The sequence below is a fragment of the Coffea arabica genome, chromosome 4c (genome assembly GCF_036785885.1).
Source record: "Coffea arabica cultivar ET-39 chromosome 4c, Coffea Arabica ET-39 HiFi, whole genome shotgun sequence".
Lineage (NCBI taxonomy): Eukaryota > Viridiplantae > Streptophyta > Magnoliopsida > Gentianales > Rubiaceae > Coffea > Coffea arabica.
Window position 1 is genome coordinate 19,514,422 of NC_092316.1, and position 22,246 is coordinate 19,536,667.

The window sequence follows — 22,246 nt, forward strand, 5'->3', positions numbered from 1 at the left end:
TGAGAAAATACTCTTCAAAGAAGATTTGTAGTCTTAGTGGTGTGAGATTCATTGTAAGCTTTTCATTTGTGAGTGAATACTTCATGAGTGTAGCTGTGATGGTTGTCCTGAGGGATAGTAAAACGTCCTGGCTTGACCGAGGGAGTTCGGGGCAAGGAGGAGGTGAACCTTCCTTTGTACACAAAAGTGATTGTAATTCATCAATTTGAAGTAACTTGTTTGAAGCTCAAGAGGAGCTGAGTAGTTAATTGGTTTGCAATTCTTTCCTTTTACTTATTGTTACATTTATGATCTTTAAATTGTTTATCTCTTCTACTCACAAGCACTTGTGCTTTCTTATCAACTGCTCCATTGTGTGGTCGGCTAGAAAAGGGTTGTTTTCGGACCTTACATTTTCTATTTGCTATTAAAGAAAGACTCCAACCTTTAGAGAGAGAGAGATATGTATGAATTTGTGAGTTCAAGTAGGAACTATTTTTTTAATCACATGTACCTTAAACTGGTTAATATACTATATAATTATTTGTTCAACGCAAACAAACAACAGAGGTAAAATTCGAACTACCATTCCAAGACAGTTTATTGCTCAGGTCTAGTTAAGGCTGTCATAAGCAGATGATGATATCGTGAGTTATACCCTACACGTACATCCTATTTATTATCAATTCTTTTTGTTATTTGTGTGGCAGGCAGCAGAAATTGCCCAGAAAAGCCTTTGATGTTGATCCCTCAATTCTACGACTACATCCTATTTATTATCAACAATTCTATATATATATATATAGATATATATATGTTTTGTTTTGTTATTTCTGTGGCAGGCAGAAGAAGTTGCCTAGAAAAGCATTCATTTCCCGACTTCTGTTGTTAACTTTTACTATTAGCATTTGAATTTCATTTTTTAACCTCGTAATGTCTTAAATGTCTCAATCATATTTGAAAAGGAACCATAGGAAGACTTTGTTGAGGCACTTGAGGCCACAGCCCACCATCCCTTTCTGGTTGAACACTTTTTTTTTTGGTTTCCCAAAATAACGCGTAATTGGTTGCTAATATCTTGTACTCCAAGATCTTTTGCAATTTCTGAATTGCTTACTTAGATATTTCCACGCCTTAGCTTGTTAGCTTGTTAGTCTACAAATTTCAAGAAACAAACAAGACATTTGCTTCCAACTTATCAGCAATATTAGTCTTTGTCCCGGCTTCCCATTTTTTCTCCAGTTCTTTCTCTTTCTGTGTTTCATCATAGTTCACAAGTTCCTGTGACATCTATGATCAGCATAAACTGAATTGTCTTGTGTATGAACCTTGAATCGTGATAGACTTCAGTGAATCTCATGCCAATGGACATGAAAACTTCTAAAAGGAAGAAGCCTGGAGTTTTTTTTTTGGTTGGACCCTTTTTTTCCTGCTTCTTTCGTAATTTCTAGTCGATAGAGCTGTCCAGAATATTACTCTGATCGCTTGGCTATGGAGTACTGTGAATCCGAAACAGCAGCCGCTGAAAGTGAACAGCATCTGATTGCTGCTGCCTATCATATTGTGAAGGCACTTGGGGCTAGTAAGACCTTGAACAATGACATGAAAAGAATTCTAACCGATCTTGATGTTCAATTGTCCAAGATGACTGAAGTTCAGGAGAATGAGGCTGACAGGACCAGGGAGATGGAAAATAAGCTCAAGTTTGCCCAGAGAAAGATCATGAGTTTCCAGTCAAGAAGCTTGAAGATTTGGGATTTAGGTCCTGGCGAGGATTATGGATATTTAAAAGCAGTTGACCAAGTTCGAAGGTTGGCAGAAATTTTGCAGAACATGCCCTCAAACCAAACTAGGAAAGTAAAGCAGCTACTGGATGAAGCTGAGAATATTCTGCACAAGGCAATGGCAAGGCTCCAGGAAGAACTGGTTCACATCCTTTCCAAGAATATGCAACCCCTTGAGCATGAATTTGTTTTACTCGAGTCTTGCCAGGTGGCTTCTTTGGAGGAGGAATCGATAGTACCAAACGAGGATGAATCGTTTGAGATCCTATCTCAGAGGGGGAGAAGAGGCCCTGATTGTGAGCAGTATATAGTGGATTTGGTCCATCCACGTGCAATTCCTCTGATCAAATGTATTGCAGAATTGATGTTTGCTTCTAATTATGATAAGGAATTTTGCCAAACTTTCATTAGCTTTTGGAAGCAGGCATTGGATGATTACTTGATCAATCTCCATGTAAAACAACTCAGCATCGATGATGTTCTTAAGATGGACTGGAAGCGCTTGACCTACAGAATCAGAATTTGGTGCCGTGCAACCAGAAGAATTGTTGGCTTCTATCTTGCAAGTCAGAAACGGCTCTTTGACAAAATCCTGGGGGAATTTGGAAGCACTAGTTCGTCTTGCTTTATTGAAACTTCAAAGGCTTCTGTATCGTGCCTTTTGAACTTTGGACAGGCTGTCCTAATTTGCCCCCCTCGTCCAGAAAGACTTTTTTGTTTGCTAGATATGTATGAAACTCTGTCAAAATTTCTCCCAGATTTAGGTGATTTGTTTGCAGAAGAGGCTGGTTCTTTAGTTGAGATTGAGTTTCATGAGCTTCTGAAGAGATTAAGCAATTCTGCGAAGGAAATCTTCCTTGAATTTGGAAACCATGTTGCCTCAAACACTTCAACAATACCGTTTACTAGTGGAAGTATTACCCATCTGACCAGGTATGTGATGAACTATATCATGTTACTGGTAGAATATGGCGATACCCTCAATTCACTCCTAGAAGAACAAAATCTGGAGAATACAGATCAATTTTCTCAAGCAGAGGTCTCCCAGATAATCAATTTGAATAATACAAGTCCCATGGCACATACCCTAAAGTCTGTTACTTCAGTTTTGGAAGCCAATCTGGACACCAAATCTGATCTTTATGGAGATGAATCTTTGAAGCACATCTTTATGATGAATAACATTCATTACATGGTCCAAAAGATTGAGAATTCACAATTAAGGTGGTACTTTGGTGATGAATGGATCAGAAGACATGTTTGGAAATTCAGGCAGCACGAGACATGCTATGAAAGAATCACATGGAGTTCTATACTTTCTCAGCTAAAAGATGATGGCAGCAAAGGGAAGGCGATGCTCAAAGACAAATGCAGGAAATTTAATACAGCTTTTGAGGAAGTATACAAAAGCCAGACAGCATGGAAGATCCCAGATGCTCAACTACGAGAAGAGTTGAGAATCTCAACTTCACAGAAAGTTATCCATGCATACAGGCCATTTGCTTCTAGGTTAGCAAAGTGTTGTATTAGTGACAAATACATCAAGTATACTGAAGATGACTTGGGGAATTATATTTGGGATCTTTTCGAGGGATCTCCCAAGTCTCTGAACCATGCAAAGAGGAGGTGAACTTGGTCTCATTTAAGACACCAGTAGTCTTCTTGTGCCTTTTTCCCAATTGTTTTGTAAGTGCAATGTCATAATAGAAAAAATTGTTTGCCAGATCAATCATATTTATCAACTTTACAATCCTTGTCTGAAGTTTGGAACACGAGATCAAATGTGCTGTATCTCTCTAAGTACTTATATTCTTTACCTATTATCGTGCAATATTTAACTGAACTGCCTGTTCAATGTTGAATCAGACAATCAATTCATTAGTATAAAATTAAAAAAATATGCTCAATTTCGATATGTCTAACATTAATCTTTTGACGTCAAATTGCCCTTTCAAATTACTGCAAACAAGTATGAAATAAAGGTGCGTTGTGATGCATGCCAGTTTTTCCAAGTCCGCAGAATCTGGAAATATTCTGAAACTTTTGCAAGAAATCATAAATCGGCCGAAATGCAGAAGTTTAATTAGGCTGCTTATGACTCTTTACCGTACCTACTTTAATACGAGAACTACATGTTTCAGCAGCAAGCAAACCTTTCTGCTCCACTAAAAGCTCAAAAGCATCAATATTGTACAGACGTTTCCTCTCCAACCCATCCTATGTCACAAGTAGAGACTCTTTCAAATGACTTGGTCCTACGAAGACGTCGCTTCATGCCTTGAACGAAAGGTAGAGATCTTCTGATGACTAGAGCATTCAATGACTGCAGAAAAGTAAATATGAGAACTACACAACAAATCATAAGACAACTAGAGGTCCACTAACTATGGTCCTGCAAAGGGACCACTACCTCTAGACAAATCAGAGCGGTAATATCCAATGTACTGCAGCTTGCAAAGCCAATAGCTGGTTTCTTCATTCAATGTCATCTTACGTTGAATCAATATTTAGCTGAATCCTGCTTATTTGGAGCATAAGACTTGACCAATTATTGGTCAATGCAAAACAAAATTTCACATGAAAATATCATAATCTTAGAATTCTAAAACAAGTTAAAGTGCATAATCAAATGTATGTATGCGCCTACATCTAGACGTGCTAATGTTAACTAAAATGGATATGCAGAAACGCCTCAACCATCTTTTTATGATGTTACGGCGGTGGCATTCATTGGCAATCTTTTTCTTTTAATAGAGCTGAATAAGAAAGATCGAGTATTGAAAAGCTTTAAATGCTCCTCTCATGGTAGATTAATCCTATTCTTCAACTTGATCAGACAATGATTTACACGCATATACAAGGAAACATGATTGTTTATGAAAACCTGAAGAAACAGAGGCACCTCAAGGGACCCAAGAATCGAATAATCAATTCCACTGTGCATTTAAATGCTAATGAAACAGTACTAGACCATTAAAACATATGGAACAGTGGAATCTGGCATCAATTAAGCTGGACTATTTAAGCTGCAACCTGGCATCAACTAAGCTGGAATCTAGCATCAACTAGATTTTCCTATTTGTCAATCAGTTCCTAGAATCTGTCTTTGTGTGATTAACGTTCCTTCCAAAGAGCAGGAGGACATGGAGCTAGAAGTTTCTGTGGGAATTACTATTCTTCTTCTGTAATATCTAACCTTTGTTGTAAATCTTGTTAACAAGAAGCCTCTTTTCCCCCACTATTGTGCGAGAGAGACTGCTCTGAAATTCAACCAGGGAAAGATACCATACACAAGTTGTGGCAGTTGCGCGAAAAGGAAATGCACAAATAACATGATAAGCATCTTTTTAATCATAAATAGACATTATATGCTGTCCAACGCAGAGCCTTATTGATCAAACACATTAAGGAAGAATTGTGCCTAGAACCATGCAGTCAATTGAATTTCACAATCTTCGAAGTACTGAAGATGATTCCAGATTATCCTCTTGTAACATGTCATGAAACTCTTCGAAATAGCTGCAGACAGTCTCATTCTTTTGCTTGTGCAGGAGATTAAATAGACTAGAAAGCATGATTGAATTTGGAAGGATCCTATTGGTGAGTATAGTTTCTGCTAGAGCAGTTACAGAGACATATAAACACTTCTCATCCACATAAAAGAGAAAAGAAAGAAAAAAAAATGAAAATGATAATAGCTTCTAATGCATAAATGTAGCAAAGCATGAAGAGTTTCTATTAGTTTAGGAGCATTCAAGAGATTGTAAAACTCCAAGACTTCTAGTAATCAGAATGCTTGGGTACGAAGGCATTTTTCTCCATGTTCTTGATCCTGGATTCTAGCTTCTTGATGCAACCAAAATAAGGCTCGTAGCATATGCACAAGTGTGACTATGTTTTGCACAATCTAATTTTCTTTGCAATAAGATTATCTATTTAATTGCTTCTCTAGCCTAAGAACAAATTATTAACAATTTCATATTCAATGGTAAATGTATCAAAGAATATTTATTTCCTCTTTATTAGCTGGTCTCAGATTTGGCAGCCTTCCATGATATTCATAATTCTAACCTGTTAAGCAACATTGAATGCCTTTTGTTAGACAAAGCTGACTTTCATTGTTCTAAATATTCACCTACTGGATTAACTATTAAACCATCTAAACTCAACCTTGACTTGTTTAACCTTCAGGGAAGGATTAGTCCATACTGCCCTGCCAGCTGCATTCTTAGGCACAGCTCCTTTCCATGTCACTATAAAAGAAATTCTGCCATTCTCAGTCCTGTTGGAATCTAAATGGCTATTTGCAGAAAGCATCTAAAGGTCACTAGTAGATGCATCCTTCTCTTTGTCTTTTTCTCTTTTTTTTGTTTTATAAGTTTCGTTCTGTAAAAACACCTACCTTATGATAAGATTCACACTAATTCAAGAAACTCTAGTATGACAGATCAGAAAAAGAACTTCCAAATATTTATATAGAACTAGCAGATATAAAGTGAGAGAACAAACTTGTTTGAGCATAAGTACTTCATGAAGTACTTATCTACCCTTTTTGGTTACGCTATACTCTGATAAATAGCTCATGGAAGCGCTTGGCTTCAAAGGTGACTGGATAACAGGAAGCAGATTCAAACCTTCCAAAAGGGGACAAACAAACTTCAATAATGGCCAAAACATTGTCTTGATCCTTGGTTTACAAATCAGAATCCTTGCGTTAAAGAAAAAATGAATAGAATGGACTGAAGGATCACAACAGTTAGTAACAAAAAATTTCAATTTAAAAACCAAAGTTCAATGTTAATACATATCTGCTTAAAAATCTAGAATTTGTTCATCAATTTCTTCCATTTCTATCCTAGAGAAATCTCAAGATGCTGATGAGTTTATCCATGCCAATTAGCTGCACTTAATATTGCATCACAACAAACAAGAGGGGAAGGGTACACGTTAAAGGAAAATCCACAAAAGAATGTCAAGTGCTGTTGATAATATACCTGAAGTTAGAATCCATGTTTCAACAGAGCCTCAAACTGGACTACTTAATAAGAGCAGACAAGATTTTACTAATAAGCCGAACTGGGAAGCTGTACCAATAAGTTTGCTTTTCTTTGTTATATATTAAGTATTCAAGAACACCTAGACCATCACATAAGGATTAATAAATATGATGTTATCAAACACTCATTCTTATGGCATGTCCTAGGTATTGGTTCACATTGCAGAGTCTAAACTATACAAAATACTAGATATATGAAGTAGACTTTCATTGATTTCAACTTTCAACTGAAAAAGTTAGGGGCAGTTTCAAATAAAAGGTTAGGGTGATGCCAGCAAACTCCTCGGGTTACGTTCAATACCTAATGTTTCTCTGCTACTAAAGCAATTCAATCACAAAGTACAAATATACAAAAAGTATGAATGGCACAAATATATTTGCTATTAATTGAATGTATGAAAAACCACATTCCATTTACCAAATATGTCGTCAATATGCTGTTATCAGTTCTCCAACAACCTACATCATTCTCTGACCCACAGACAAGTTCTGAATTTCCAGTAGCACCTTCTTAAGTTGCTTACGCTTTAATGCTTTTCAATGTGCTAACAATTTGCACATCCTGATTATTCCTATACCCCATTTGAATATTGATGCCATCTATCTTCACATGAACTGGAAGCCAAAATAATTTTATCTCTTGCTATTTTATTTACTAATTGCCTGAAACTGTTTAGTTGTTGTGCAATCCAACTGTCTCCATAGCTAGAAACCTGTATGTCATGTAAGAGTTTTATGCCTAGTAAAAATTAGCTGAGATCGGGGTATGAACAGAATTCTAAGACTGACTAAGAAGCTACAGATATAGCATAGCATAGAAGAACAAAAGCCCAAAAAAAAAAGGAACAATGGCAATTACACTGATAAGCGAAGCAGCATGGAAAAAGCAGACTTCATCTGGAAGATTTCTAAAACATCAGAAGGTTTATAGAACATTGTACAACAAAATTTTCAAGTAAAAGCCTGGTCAATAGATAAAATAACACACCCAGCAATACAGATACTGGAAGCGCTGGCAGAGCTTTCTGATAAAATGCAAGAAGCATCAGAGTAATACCTAGACCAGCTATAATAGCCAGGTAGCAGGCATAAACTGTCATGAAATCATACATTGCAGCCCTACCAACTAATACACTGTAGAATATAAAATCCCCAAGCCCAAGCTTGATTGCCCCTGAGGAGCCCAGGCCGATCCCCTCGAGTGCAGAATTGTCACTTGGCCCTTCCTGCAAATTCAACTGGACATCAATCCTATGTTGGATAAGTGGAGCAGAGAGCTCTGAATCCAGTGTTGCAACTCTACCCTCTTCAGCAGCAACCAAGTTTCTCTCCCTCTCATTTGTTTCCAAGGACAATGACATCCCACTAACACGACTTGCATTGGAAGTATTACTCCCAACTGGATTTGACTCAGAACTTGCCTCTACGTTATCAATGAAATCAGATTCAATATGCCTTCTTTCCCTCCATACCCTTCTCTGCACCTCTCCATTGGATGGAACTGAATCATGATCAGTAACTGGCCGTGCCTCATAGACCAAAGCAGGGATATCCTCATCCCTTGATATGGCAAGCTCCACCAAAAGCCTCAAAGGGCCACCAGGCAAGAGTACAGCAGCAAGGTCATACAATGCCATGGCAACCAAAAGTACCCAAGTAGTCCACTCAGGCAAAAGAGTAAACCAATAAGCAACCAACATCCCAACAACAACCAAGTACCCTTGTTTTATAAAGATAGCAAAATTCTCCATAAAAGTAGCCAATACACCAACCACGGTAAAATTGAACAGAACCACCATAAATGTCACAGCATCAATAGGAAAGCTCAAGTCTTTAATAACAAAAACAGCAATTTCACCACCAATGAACCCCAAAACAAGGAAAGCAGAGAAACCCATATAGTATTTCAGGAATTTAGTGCATCTAAGATAGAATAGCAGCACCAATAAAAAGGTAACCACCGTGACAACTGCAACAAACACCAGTGAGTTCAAAAGGGCACCTTTCAATTTGTCCCAAATGGAATCTGAGCTGTCCTCACTGTAGGCTATGGAGGCTATGGTTGTGATTGAGGGGCCCGAGGAATCTGAGCTATTATTCAATATTGAGACCAAAATGACCACCAAAAACATGCAGATTGAGACTGGTGTTAGTATTCTGATGATTTCTTCCCCAATTGTGTCGAGAAGGCTCGTGGGTTTCTGATTTTGGTCCATTGGGAATCCAATTCTTGGATCAAGTTTCAATTGTTTTTCTTTTTTCTTGCTGGTTTGCTGGGAATAATGGGGTGTTTGAGATGCAATTTGGAGCTCAATTGGAAAAGTTCTGATGAATATCAATAGATAGTTTCACGCCTTTGCCTTCTATATGCTGTCGGAGTTGGAGAGGGAGAGGGACGGAGTTGAGTTGCTGGCTCGGAAAAAGAATTTCAATCCCTTATAATTTTCGTGCGTGAAAAATGAAAAATTTTAAAAAGGGATAATTTCAGAAACCTCCCCTGAAGTTTCTAACTATTTCACTGTCCTCTCCCCAAGTTTTGAAAATTACATTAACCTCGCTTGAAGTTTATTATTTGTAATATTTAAATTTAACCAACAATTATAAAGTGATATTAGGAGAGAGAAATAATATGATTCAATCATTGCCCCTCATCTATAAAATTGTTTAATTAATCTAATACCATTCCAAATATTAAAGAAAATACTAGAATTTATTATTTATCATCAGGAATTAAATCACATATGGCATCAAAATAATATATCATTTTATATATTTCACTTAATGTAAGATTTAAATTCCTCTTTTCAATTACAAATCCATTGTCATACAAGATTAGCAACAAGTAATTAAAAAAATTTGTAACCAAAATATTACAAAGATCGAACTTTAATACCTAAAAATCTCAACAACTAACCTTAATATGTTGAAAAGAATATTTATGATGTTAAAGTTTGTTCTTTGTAATATTTTGGTTGCAAATTTTTTATTATTTGTTATTGATCGTGTTTGATAATGGTTAAATAACTGAAAGGAGTAATTTGAATATTATATTAATTGAAAAATATATAATGATATACTATTTTTTATGCTATATGTGATTTGATCCCTTATGATAAACAGTAAATTTTAGTGTTTTTCTTTAATGTGTCAGTATTGAATTAATTAAATAATATAGTAGAAGAGGGGCAATGATAGAATCATATTATCTTCTCTCCTTTAATATCACTTTTTAATTATTGGTTGGGTCTAAATGTTACAGGATAAGTAACCTCAAGGAAGGTTAATATAATTTTTGAAACCTGGAAGGATGCTAGTGAAATAGTCAGAAACCTCAAGAGAGATTTCTGAAATTATCCCTTTAAGAAACTGCAAATTGCTTGGAGTAATTTAGGAGAGAGTGTGTAAGTGAAAGGTGTTGAACTCCAATTTTCTCACTCATGTTTCAAAAAAAAAAAAGCAAATTCCTATTTTAAATTAAAGGCTTATTTTTTTCAACAAATTATATTAAGCGACCTAATAAGTTTTTTAGTTAATGCATCACTATCAAAAAAAAAAAAGGAAAAAGCAATTTTTGACCCAAAAAAAAAGGAAAATCATTTATATCAATCAAAGTGGTGTTTTTCTTTTAGAGCAAGGCAAAATTTCGTTTCAATTAAGAGTTTATTGGCAAAATTCTGTTTCAATTAAGAGTTCATTTTCTTTAAAGAAAATAACTTAGAGGCCCTATAAGTTGTAATAAAATACATCACCATAAACAAGAAAAGGAAAAACATTTTTTTGACAAAAAATTAAATATATCATTATTTTGATGTGATAAAAGCTTTAATGGTTTGTTTCTATAATGTTGAAACACAATTTTTGTTATTGACAACTAGGACTTTCCTAATCTATATTAGATTATTCAGCTACAATTAATAACAGGAATTTGCAAAAAAAAAAAAAAAAAAAAGAAATCTTGATCAATGAGATGTCAATTGCAGAAATAGAGTTTTAAAAAAATCCATTAGGAGTTCAGTGAGCAACCAGACGCTTTTTTTTCCCCTTCCGTGAAGCTTATACTTAAAAGATGCTACTTTAGCCATTGTTCTCTATGTTAAAACGTTTCCTCACTTTTCTTTCTTCATAAGTAATTTTGAAAGTATATGCTCTTTTTTTTTTCAAAAAAAAAGAAACCATATGTTCATTGGGTCAAAACTACTTTGTATGATTACAATTTTTCCGAGCTTTCTTTTAGTATAAAGCTTGCATTCCCCCTCGCACTCCCCAGAAACCAAAAGTTGATTCATTATTTGGCATAGGACATGTCATATTTTTCAATGTGTTCATGAACTAAAAAGAGAAAGTTAACACTGACATTTCACTTTCAACTTCTTAAAAAAATTCAAGTCTGTGGTCTGTTATATTGAAGAGACGATATGATGCTGTTGTCTCATCATTAAAATAATTTGTAAAGTCCAAAATTGTCATAAAAAGAAAGTGATTATTTATCTGGTATTTCAAAGGCATGATATCCGCAACTTCAAAGACATGATATCTGTATTAAGTTTACATGAATTTCAGATTATTTGAAATGTAGGAATTTATAAACATTATAAGTCTATATTGAAAACAAAAGGAAGAAGCCTTTTGTAAAATGAAGGGAAAATGTATCATAAAGTAGATTTCTTAAAATATAATATAAATAATGTCCAATTGAAACAAAGGTAGATGTTTAATTGAAGCATATATAAGTATTAAGTAGTAAATAATAAATCATCTCTTAATGTAGAAATTAGTCACATGAATAATGTCTTAATATAGCAAAGCAAGAATAACAATTATTTGTTACACACATGTAGACAAAATTAGAATTTCTTTCATAGAGAATATAAAAGTTTTAAAAGTTTTAAATATACACGTATGTGTGCACACACATACTGTGACGAGTTAAAAATTTGCTTATATTTTCTTAAAATTCTCTTTTATTTTGAATAAATTACTTTATAATATGTTTACTACTAATTTACTCTCTCAATAGTTGTAATATATAATAGAATCGAGAGTTTTACGTTTACTTTTATAGTTTGGGTAAACTAGGGTTTCTGCGTATTTTGGTAGTGTGATTAATTGGTGAGGTGTGTGTACTAAATTTGGTGATTAAGAGTGAGTTTTAGATAAGAGAAAATGTGTGATTAGAAGTGTCAATAATAAATTAGTGAATCATAAGTTAAAACCCTAGTACGCGCGAGTTAAGGAAAAATGGCTCCAACCGACGTGCACCATTTGTTACCGATTGAATACACCATTTGAACACAACTTTATTACCTTAATCTCTTTACTTTTATTTCAAAAATATCAACCCTAAAATATCCTTTAGCTGGCCGAAAATCTTGACCAAAAGAAAAGAGGAAACAAGAAAGATTTAACCTTGAAGCGACACTTGGCGAAAATCCAACCAACTTTGACCAAACAAATTACCTTCCTTCTTATCTTCAAATTGGCCTCATTTTTTCTTCATTTTTCCCTTGGTTGGCCGAGCTTTAGGAGAGAAAAAAACAAGAGAGAAAACTTGCAACTTCAACTTTGAATCAAGCTTGTTTGATTTTTTTTTTTTTTGAAATCAACAAAACCAGACCGATTAAACTTACATCTTGGTACTTGGAAGGCTTGGTGTGCTGAAATTTTAGGAAGATAGTGGTTTGTTTCTCACTTGCACGAAGCTTTTGGAAGATATAAGGCTTGAACTTGCTTTTCTATTGTTTAATCTTGCTAAAGTTGGTATAGAAGTTCTTAATCTTGGCTTGTTATGGTTAATTTTCTAGTTTTTGATGGTAAGGTGGAATTTTCAGCTAGGGTTTGCAATTTTCAGTTTTGATTAATGTTGTTTATCTAGTATATGATATTGATGAGTTTGGATATGGACTTGGCGTAGTGATTAAAGGCATGAATGTTACTTCTAAGCATTGAAACATCAAATTTCAGCTTAGCAAGAAGAATTCTAGCATTTGTAGTGATTCTGCCTTGTTTTTGGATCCAAACTAACCTGCATATTCGTCCATGATAAAGGGCAAATCAGTTTTTTTTTTCAAAATATAAAAGTTGTAGGGAATTGAGTTAGCTTTCTACCCAGAACATTTCTGTGACGCCCCCACTTCTTCCTAAAGCAAACCGAAGGGGTATTAGCGGGACGTCTGCGTAACTCTCGTCAGGACTCGGTACAATTCAAATCCAAACTTAAAGATAATACCTGATAATACAAGTCCAAGTAGAGAAAGATCACTTCCTTAAATAAACTTTCAAGTCTTACATCACAAGTTCTCAAAAGTACATCAACATTCCCAAAATATACAGTCATTATCATTCGACTAGCCAATTACATCCCATGATTCTAACCAAAAATGATCAAGTCGGCTTTTCTCCCCAACTTGCAATCCGACCCTGTTAAGGAAAATAAAACTAATGGGGTGAGCTGATGCTCGTGAGGCCAAAAAAATATGCAAAACGCATAATTCAGGTGGTGATAGCATTGAAACAAGAATTAAAGCTGTAACATTCAAGCAATTCAAAATTTTCAATTAAACACATTCAATGAGGATATAGGGGCTCTCAAGAGATAGTTTCCACTTGCTTTGCCAAAGTTCAATCCAAAACCTCCTCGTGATGACATTCCATCACCTAGGTAGGTAATTAAATCCGTAGAACTTCACTTATTCCATTTATGGTTCTGAGTCGACATGAGAGGTACCTCCTACCTAAATCGGTATGGTACATACTATCACTCAGTGGTCGATGAGACATCGCTCCAATCGACTTATACTTTGTTTATGGTTCTGAGTCAATATGAGAGGTACCTCTCACCTGAATCGGTGTGGTACATACTATCGCTCAGTGGTGGATGAAATATCGCTCCAATCGACTGAGAATGGTTTAGGGTTTTGAGTCGACATGAGAGGTACCTCCTACTCGAATTGGTGTGGTACATGCTATCGCTCAAAGAACCGATTATTTGTTTAGGGTTTTGAGTCGATATGAGAGTACCTTCCACCCAAATTGGTGTGGTACATGCTATCACTCAGGGAATCAATTATAGCACTAAGACGGTATGAGAGGCACCTCCCATCCAGATTGGTGTGGTACATGCCTCCGTTCAGGGCTTACGAGTTAGACATGTTTATGAATAATTACCGATCATATGTATTCCAGTGACAAGTATCGCATAATTAAAAAAAAAAAAGAGAGGACGAGGGCATCCGCACGAGTATACACATAAGTCGAGGAGGTTCACTCCACTCGACATCACAACACAAATATGGTTTGCAAAAGCAACACTTCACTTAATTCACATAGCAATTCACTTCACACAATTCGAATATCAATTCATATAGCACAATTCAATTGTAACATCACTTAAGGGAGAGCGAGTGCAGTAAAGTACACACTCGTCTCAACAATTCCATAATACTCAATTAACAATTAAAGTATTTATCAACAATTCATGCACTTGACACTCACTAATCAAAATAGGGAGTAAGTGCTCAAATAACTCTTAGGCGGCCGCTTCGAGATCCTCTTGAATGTCCCCTTGAGCGCCTGAGCAAATAATACTTGACTATCACATACTATCACTTATAACCCCTTGTTAACAAGAAAGATTGTACACTTCTACAATACTAAGAAAATGTCATGAAAAAGAGCTTTAATCACTCGTAAATCGAGACTTAAAAGAGGGGTTTAATAACACAAGGAAAAACTGATTTCCTTCATGAAATCAAGTTTAAAACGGTCAATCAATATTGAGGGGTAGTGAAGAGTTTCTAAATCTCATTTCCCAACAAGTTGGAAAAATTCAGTTTTAAGTGTCAACTTTGAAAAATCATATCTTGTACTCAGTAGGTCCAAAATTAGAAAACTTTATACCGTTGGAATCTTAGTACTAAAAGTTTCCAGAAGACATCTTTCCAATATTCTAAACGGAAGACATTCAAATTTCAGTCCAAAGTGGCTGATATAAGCACACAAGATAGTTTCGATCATGTTTTTCGATAAATTTTGAAAATTCGGCAAAATTCACAGAAAGTGAACTAGTCTCTGAAATTCATACTATGATAAGAGTTCTAAGTTTTTAAACACAACAAGTGGAACTAAATTTAGAGTTTTGAGTGTCAAATTATAGTAGCTCAAAATTGGCCCAAAAATGAAGACTGTTGGTCCATTTTCCAGATTTAAAGAACAACTTTGGCACACCATTTATATAACAAAACAATCTTAGAATGACACCAAAATTAGTGCAATTCAACTTCCATATGAGAGCTAATCCTCTTATCAAATTTCATTTGAAAACTCGTACGGGAAGGTAGTTAATAAAACTACCAAAGTTCAAGAAATTTTCAAGACAAATCTGTCTTCTTGCTTTCCTTCCCTTTTTAAATGTTTTGTACCATGAAATCAATCCCATTTTGGTCCATTTGTGAAACCAAGATCCAAGAAACATTTCATAAGCAATTAATAGTTGGTTGACATCAAAATTTCAAAATAAAACCTCCCACAAGCAACCAACTCAGTAGGCTAGCCAAAAAGAGGGTTTTCCAGTTTTGTCGCAGTTCTGAAATTGGACTATATCTCACTCAATACAATTCAAAATTGAGAATGGTCAGTGGTGTTGGAAACTAGAATCATAAGGCTATATTTTATCTGAACACATCATTTTGAAATTCAGTTTGCAAATGAGAGAAAATAGAGCCAAAAATTGTAGCTTCTACCTTTCTCTCGGATAGGCCTACAGAACAGGGCAGCCGACTTTGATCAATCACTACAGATGACTCAGTTAAAATTAGAAGGTGCATATACACCATTAGAAAACTACGGATGTTAGCAAATTTAAATTTCGAAAGTTCGTTTAGTAAGAAATAGCGAATATACGTTTTTCAAGGCAGTATTCGATCTGAGAGTGGGTTTAGTGGGGTGAGTTAGAAGCTCAGTGAGTGTCCAGTAAAACCTAGAAATCAAATAAACTTCACAATAGTGCATGTAAATGATGTGATGAATCAGTGATCAAATGTACGTATTTTGCTCTCATGAGCCAGTGAAGTCATTGTACTTAGAATTCCAACGCTCAAACAGATCCAGTAAGGCAAACAGTACAAGGGAGCCATCGGTGCTCCAAATAAACAGTAGAGAGATGTTGGTTCTAAGCACAAGATTTCCAAAAATCCAATGGAGCCAAATCATGTCATGGCACACACACAAATACAAATGATATGCAATCGAGTAACCAATGCAAGAATTAAGTCGAAAAGTAACTTTGCAAATAGTTTGGGGATCACTCACCAACCGATTGAAATGAATCTTATGGCGTTACGAAACTAAGACATATACCAACATTTCTTATGAAGACCTCCAAAACCAAATCATACATTTTCAGGGTCAAAAATCGAATCTTATAGAAAAATGGAAACTGTCCATGAAACAGGGCCTATGGGCAGTCAAGGGTATTTTGGTAATTTCACATGCTAAATTACTCCAATAATCTAAAATTTTGCAGGTAGATAGTTAACTCATATATCTACAACTTTCCAGAAGACACTATTGTAAGATTCAGAACACAATTCAGTCAAATTTGAGTCTCAAATTGCTGCTTTATCCAGTAGAAGACAGAACAGGTATGTAATTTCAGTCAACTTTGAAAAATCACCATAAATCACATAGACAGAACCAGGGTCTGAAATTTTCACAGTTTATAGTTCTATGAATCTAGTTTCAAACACAGCAAATGAAACTTGATTCTGACATTTCTACCTCAAATTATAGCAGATTTCCCGAGACTGCACAGAAGTTCCTACGAAAATTTTGACAGCACCTCCCTTTGTTTTTCTTTACTTATCCATCCAAACCTCAACACCAATCACTTCTCAATTCCACTACAATTGCACCCACAAATCACAAGTTATCAAACACCTTTAATTAGAGTTACAATACCCTTCAATTAGAACAAGTAATAGCTCAAAATAAAACCTAAAGCTGGAATTTAAACACCTAAGCTGGAAATTTCTTGTAGGTGAATGAAACTAACACATATAAGCTCAATATTACACACAACAAAACTAACAATCCATGGTAAATACTTAAACATCCAATGTGACAGCCCCACCTCCCCTTAATGCGAACCAAAGGGTTCGGCGGACTGCCTGCCTAACTCTCGTCGGGACACAGTCGTTCACTTCAGTCCTCAATCAAAACCAGAATAGAACCATAGGAATAAATATAGCAACAATCCAGAATCTAAAGCAAAACTTATAAACATTTCTATCTCAAAAGGAAGTACAACCATCGAATATATAAAAGTTCTCAATTTATCATACATCCAACCCGTGCCGAGCACTAGGGCGAGAACCATTACAAAATTCAAAGATCTAGACTAAGCTAGTCTATAGAAAGCTCTCGTCCTTGCTCGCCTTCCCCTGTTAAGGAAAACAAAACTAAAGGGATGAGTTAAAAGCTCAATGAGGTTCCGAACACATAATTAAACAATCAATCCAATACATTAAACATAGAGTATCAATAATTCAAGAAACATTTACAATGGAAAGTGATAATAACACATTCATTAAAGGGATACGGGCTCGCAGGGAGCAATTTATTCGTTCGTTTATTCGTTCTCTTGTCATTCCCCTTATTCCTCCGATCATTTAAAAATGCATTTTTGTAAATAAAACCCTCGTTCGTTCATTCATTTCACTCACCCCCTCTCAGACGTTGGCCAGGCTCCACCCGACAACAAGGTAATACTCGAGTATACCAAATATTCACCCAGGGTCACCATATCGCCCGACCGAGTCCGCTTCTGGCTCGAGTCGATTGGTAATGAAGGGTAGGGTCCAGTTCAGCCAAAAGACTTACATCCATGCACAAGTAACGTTTTAATAATTAAATCATTGAAAATTTCACATTTCATTTAGGTCGAGTATGATAAAGTACACACTCGCCTAAAAAACTCGTTTTGAAAATCCTTGAAAACACTTAACACATTATCAAACAATAATACAAGCCATGAAGTCAAGGAAAATATAGCAAATAAGGAACACTTATCTATTTACGCGAAATAACGTCCAAAGTATTCTTCCGGGTATTACCCTCAATCACCAAGGAACCCTAATAGTAATCAAAAGAACACATTATGCTTCTACCATAAAAACCTAAGTGATTCAAAAAGAATCCAAATACGTACTAGTGCAATACATAAATATGAGTTTTAAGGTGAAAAGTGTATATTTAGATTAGAGGACATTAGTAACTAAGAGTTTTCCCAAATCAAACACAAAACCATACCAAAAAGGTTTTTAGAAAATTTCATTGAAAATAAATTAATAGTGCCACTTCAAAATACGGCCGGATATGAAAAGACAGTTGTTCAAATTTTCATAAAGCTCTTCGTTTGGTCCGAAACTAACTCATATGCAAAGAAATAACGTATAACAAGTGTCTTGGGTAAAATCATATGAAAAGGAAGCTAAACAAACCCTAATAATAACCAAGAGAAAATATTATAGGTAAACCCTCAAAATTTAGGTGAACCAAAGAAAATTCAAATATTTGCTTGTACAAAGTATAAATATAGTTTTGGAAGTGAAAAGAGTACATCTACCTAGCCCTCGAGTGCAAATTTGGGCAGCACACCCTTTGTATTTACCTATTTTCCAGCCATTTATGGCTTTTTTTCCTCAATCAGTCCCAAAGTCATACACAATGTAAGTAAGCTCATTATAATAGCCGTTCAATAGGCTCAACGTCATACAAGTACAAAACCAAGTTAGGAACATGTGCGGAAACGAAATTTGATTCAAGTAACAAAAGACAGATTTTGACGTTGTTTTGCGTAACGGACACAACTGAGGCTACGCTTATTGGATTGGGGTGAAACTTATACCGTTTCGAAGCTAAGAGAAAGGGTTACAACTGTGATGAAGACCACTCAATCCAGTTCGTAGTGTAGCTAGGTCAAAATTTCAATGTACAAAACCAGAATCTCACAAATAGGTTAGCTAACCGCACTATGGTTAAATGACAAAAACTCAGGCTACCGAAGTCCGATTTAGGCGTTTTTAGTGCCGTTGGAAATCTAAGACATAGCACTACAACTTCTATGTTTTGGCCAAATGCTAATTTAGTACGGATCAGGGTGAACAAATGCGATCAGATTGGTGAAATGTCAAAACTATCCCTCACGTTCTACCTATGGCAGTCGGGGGTATTTTTGTCTTTTCAGAAATCTATGAAACATCATTCTCTATAACTTTCATGTTTTGTGCTAAACCTAAATCGGTCTCTATCATGGTGAACTAAAATCGGGCAGAACATGGCATTAAAGATTTTCACTTCTGGAATTTTGTTACACTTTAGGTATAATTCACATTTCCAGCTCAAAACCATCACTACTACCTCATATACAAGCTTGTATACATCATATACTATCCACACAATAAGAAATAGGGCTGAACAATACAAAACCCTACCTTACTAATGCCCTCCAAAATCATCGCAACTACTTGAATAGCTACTAATTTAATCAAAACATGGGTTGTATAGCAACTTAAGCAAAAATAAAAGAACCAAAGATAAAGGACAGCCAATATACCTCTCAAAGATGCTTATAAGAGTTATCCACCACCTCTTCTTGTAATCCTTTTGCACACCAAGCTTTCCAAGTGCTCAAAGAAGGATTTAATCGGTTTAGAATCTTGCTTTCTCACTCAAATGGATCAAACTCAAGATGACATGGAGTTCTTTCTCTTGCTCCCTCTCTCCCTCAAGCTCACAATTTTCAGCTGGAAAAATGGAGAAGATTGGAGGTTAAGAAAGGTTATAAGACTTGGTATTGGTTTGGGTCAAAAGTGCTTGGATAGCCTCCACTTGTCACCACCAAAATCCATCTCATTTTTTTTTTCTTTTCTCTTGTTTTCTTGGTCAAATATTGTGGCTGATGTATGAGATATTTTGAGGGTTAATTAACTGAAATAAAATGAGAAGATTAAGGTAATAAAGTATGGGTCAAGTGGTGTGTTTACCTGGTAACAAGCGGTACCCGTCGATTCGAGTCGATTTTCCTTAAATCGCGTATATTAGGGTTTTAACTTATAATCACTAACTTATTATTATCACTTCTAATCATATAATATTTCCTCATCCAAAAGTCACTCTTACCTACCAAATTTGATCCTTACTCCGTACCGAATAGTCACACTACGCTGAAACGTGAAAACCCTAATTCGCTTTAACTTGAAAACGGACAACGAAAACCCTTATTTCTATATTCATTTATACTTATTGTGGGGTGATTGGGTAGTAAGGCTATTATAAAGTAATAATTTTCAAATAAAAGGGAATTTTAAGAAAAAATATAAGAAAATTTTTCCATTCGTCACATCCAATAAGGACAGAAAAATCACCAAAAATCTGAAATTTTCCATAACACCACTTCCTTCATGAAATTTTTCCATAAAACCACACAACTCACAACTCTAAACCACCACTTAACAATTAATTAGAGTAAAGAGGAAGTTCTTGGTAAAATACCTTAAAACCCCAAAAAGAGTGATAGACTAGTACTTCCCTTTTCAAAACAACTCCACAAAACCCCTCACGCTTCCTTAAAGATCCACTTTTATGGACTAATTTAAAAAACTAATGGTTGAAACTCAAGATTGAAACATGGAATTGAAGTGCGAGATGAAGCTCTCTTTCTCTCTCTCAAGAAGCTCGGCCAAGCAAGGTGAAGAAATGAAGATATTTTAGCCAAAAAGCAAGATAAGAATGAAAGAAAACAGCCGGTCAAAGTTGGCTGCCGCTTGTGACACGTCACAATCCGGCCGGAATCTGGCCGGATTTCCGGCCGGATTCCAGGCTGGATCCAAGGCAATGGAAAACCATTTTTTTTTCAAAATCCAACCACAATCCGGCCAACAATGATTCTCAGTATGATTGGTCTTCCCACAGTACCCGCAAGATACTCGAGAGGCTGAGGTCTGACCTCCTTGCGAGGCACCTCTTGCTTGTCCCTTTCCACTGGAGGCTCCGCTTGGAGTAATTTTCTTAGGTGTCCCCAAAATTTGCCTACCACCATCCCCTCGACCAACCTTAGAGGGTGGCATAGTTAGATCGTCTTGTCCCTACCCGTGACTTCTACTAGGTGCACCTCTCATTTTTGCATGAAAAGCCTTCACTTGTGCCCTAGCAATTTCTATTCTCTGGATTTTCTCTAAAATCTCCGTAAAAGTATTAATTTGTGCCACCGCCAAAGCATCCTGTATTTTCACATTTAGTCCCTGGACAAACTTTCTTACCCTCCTTTGCTCCGTAGATAGCAATTCGAGAGCAAACTTAGATAGTTCCGTGAACTGAGTCTCATACTCAGATATACTTAGGGTTCCTTGATGAAACCTAATAAAATCATCCTTCCTTTTCTCCTAGACTATCGGTGGAAGGTATTTCTCATTAAATTCTCGCACAAAATTCACCCAAGTCCATGCAGTCCCCTCTCTTTCCTATTTAGCCCCAATTACATTCCACCAGGCCTAGCCGGACCCTCAAACTGAAAAACAGCAAATTGCACTTGTCTATCCTCTTATAGTTTAGAGCGGCGAATATATTGATCATGGTTTCTAACCATCTCTCCGCTCCCTCAGGGTCCGGTCCTCCCAAGAACTTATGAGGAGAGAACTTCTGAAATCTCTCTAGGGCTCTATTGTGACGGTCCCACCTCCTCTTAGGGCGTACCCCAGGGTTTAGTGGATCGCCTGCCTAGCTCTCGTTATGACTCACTAACTCACTTCAAATATAATAGGTTATAACCTCAAGAGTAAAAGAAATACTAGTTTCCAAACTTGGAACATATATGTACATTCATTTCTATTTCAAACATTCGTACAATCCGACATATATCAAAAGATGTGAGTTTCAGATACATTGAGTCCTAATTGAGCACTAGCGTGAGTATAAACGCAAAATTCAAAAACTACTAGACTACGCTAGTCTGTACCAATCTCACGCCTCGCTCGCACCCCCTGTAAGGAAAACAAATAGCGTGGAATGAGTTAAAAGCCCAGTGAGGTTCCTTAGAGCAAGTTGACCATTATTGAAAAGTACAAATATCACGTAGCAAAATAGCGAGTATAACAAGTTCATGAAAGTGAGTAATAATACTTCAAATAGCATATGTCAAAACGAGTGAGTGAGAACTCTTTTTGTTTTCCAAAAGAACAATAACACTTCGAATTACAATCAACGTATAAGGATACAGATGGCTCTCATGAGCCAAATTCTCATTTCTTCATCAGAACTTGATCAAGTATTAGTTGACACTCCGTCAACTTTCGAGTAAAGTAACTAGTCCAGTAGTACACCACTTAACTCCAATCTCCGTCCACCAACCAAACCCCTTACCGGGCCCGAACTC

The 22,246-nt window shown here is 36.0% G+C and overlaps 2 protein-coding genes and 1 long non-coding RNA gene across 3 annotated transcripts; 1 reads left to right on the plus strand and 2 right to left on the minus strand.

Annotated features, from left to right (window-relative positions):
• The first annotated feature begins 1,470 nt into the window (after positions 1-1,470).
• LOC113739084 (exocyst complex component EXO70E2-like) lies at positions 1,471-3,393 on the plus strand. The gene has a single exon (XM_027266330.1). The coding sequence runs from the start codon at positions 1,471-1,473 to the stop codon at positions 3,391-3,393; it is 1,923 nt and encodes a 640-aa protein (XP_027122131.1).
• A 394-nt stretch (positions 3,394-3,787) lies between these two features.
• On the minus strand, positions 3,788-4,385 carry LOC140005322 (uncharacterized). The gene is made up of 2 exons (XR_011813141.1): positions 4,174-4,385; positions 3,788-4,086 (listed from the first exon to the last, which is right to left on the minus strand). It is a non-coding gene; the product is annotated as an uncharacterized lncRNA (long non-coding RNA).
• Positions 4,386-7,697: 3,312 nt separating this feature from the next.
• LOC113738598 (presenilin-like protein At2g29900) lies at positions 7,698-9,241 on the minus strand. Its single transcript, XM_027265842.2, has one exon. The coding sequence runs from the start codon at positions 9,033-9,035 to the stop codon at positions 7,728-7,730; it is 1,308 nt and encodes a 435-aa protein (XP_027121643.1). The 5' UTR covers positions 9,036-9,241; the 3' UTR covers positions 7,698-7,727.
• Positions 9,242-22,246: the final 13,005 nt, after the last annotated feature.

What these genes read in the sequence shown, in the direction of transcription:
- LOC113739084 (XM_027266330.1), top strand. Translation starts at nt 1,471, where the DNA reads ATGGAGTACTGTGAATCCGAAACAGCAGCCGCTGAAAGTGAACAGCAT.
- LOC113738598 (XM_027265842.2), bottom strand. Translation starts at nt 9,035, where the DNA reads ATGGACCAAAATCAGAAACCCACGAGCCTTCTCGACACAATTGGGGAA.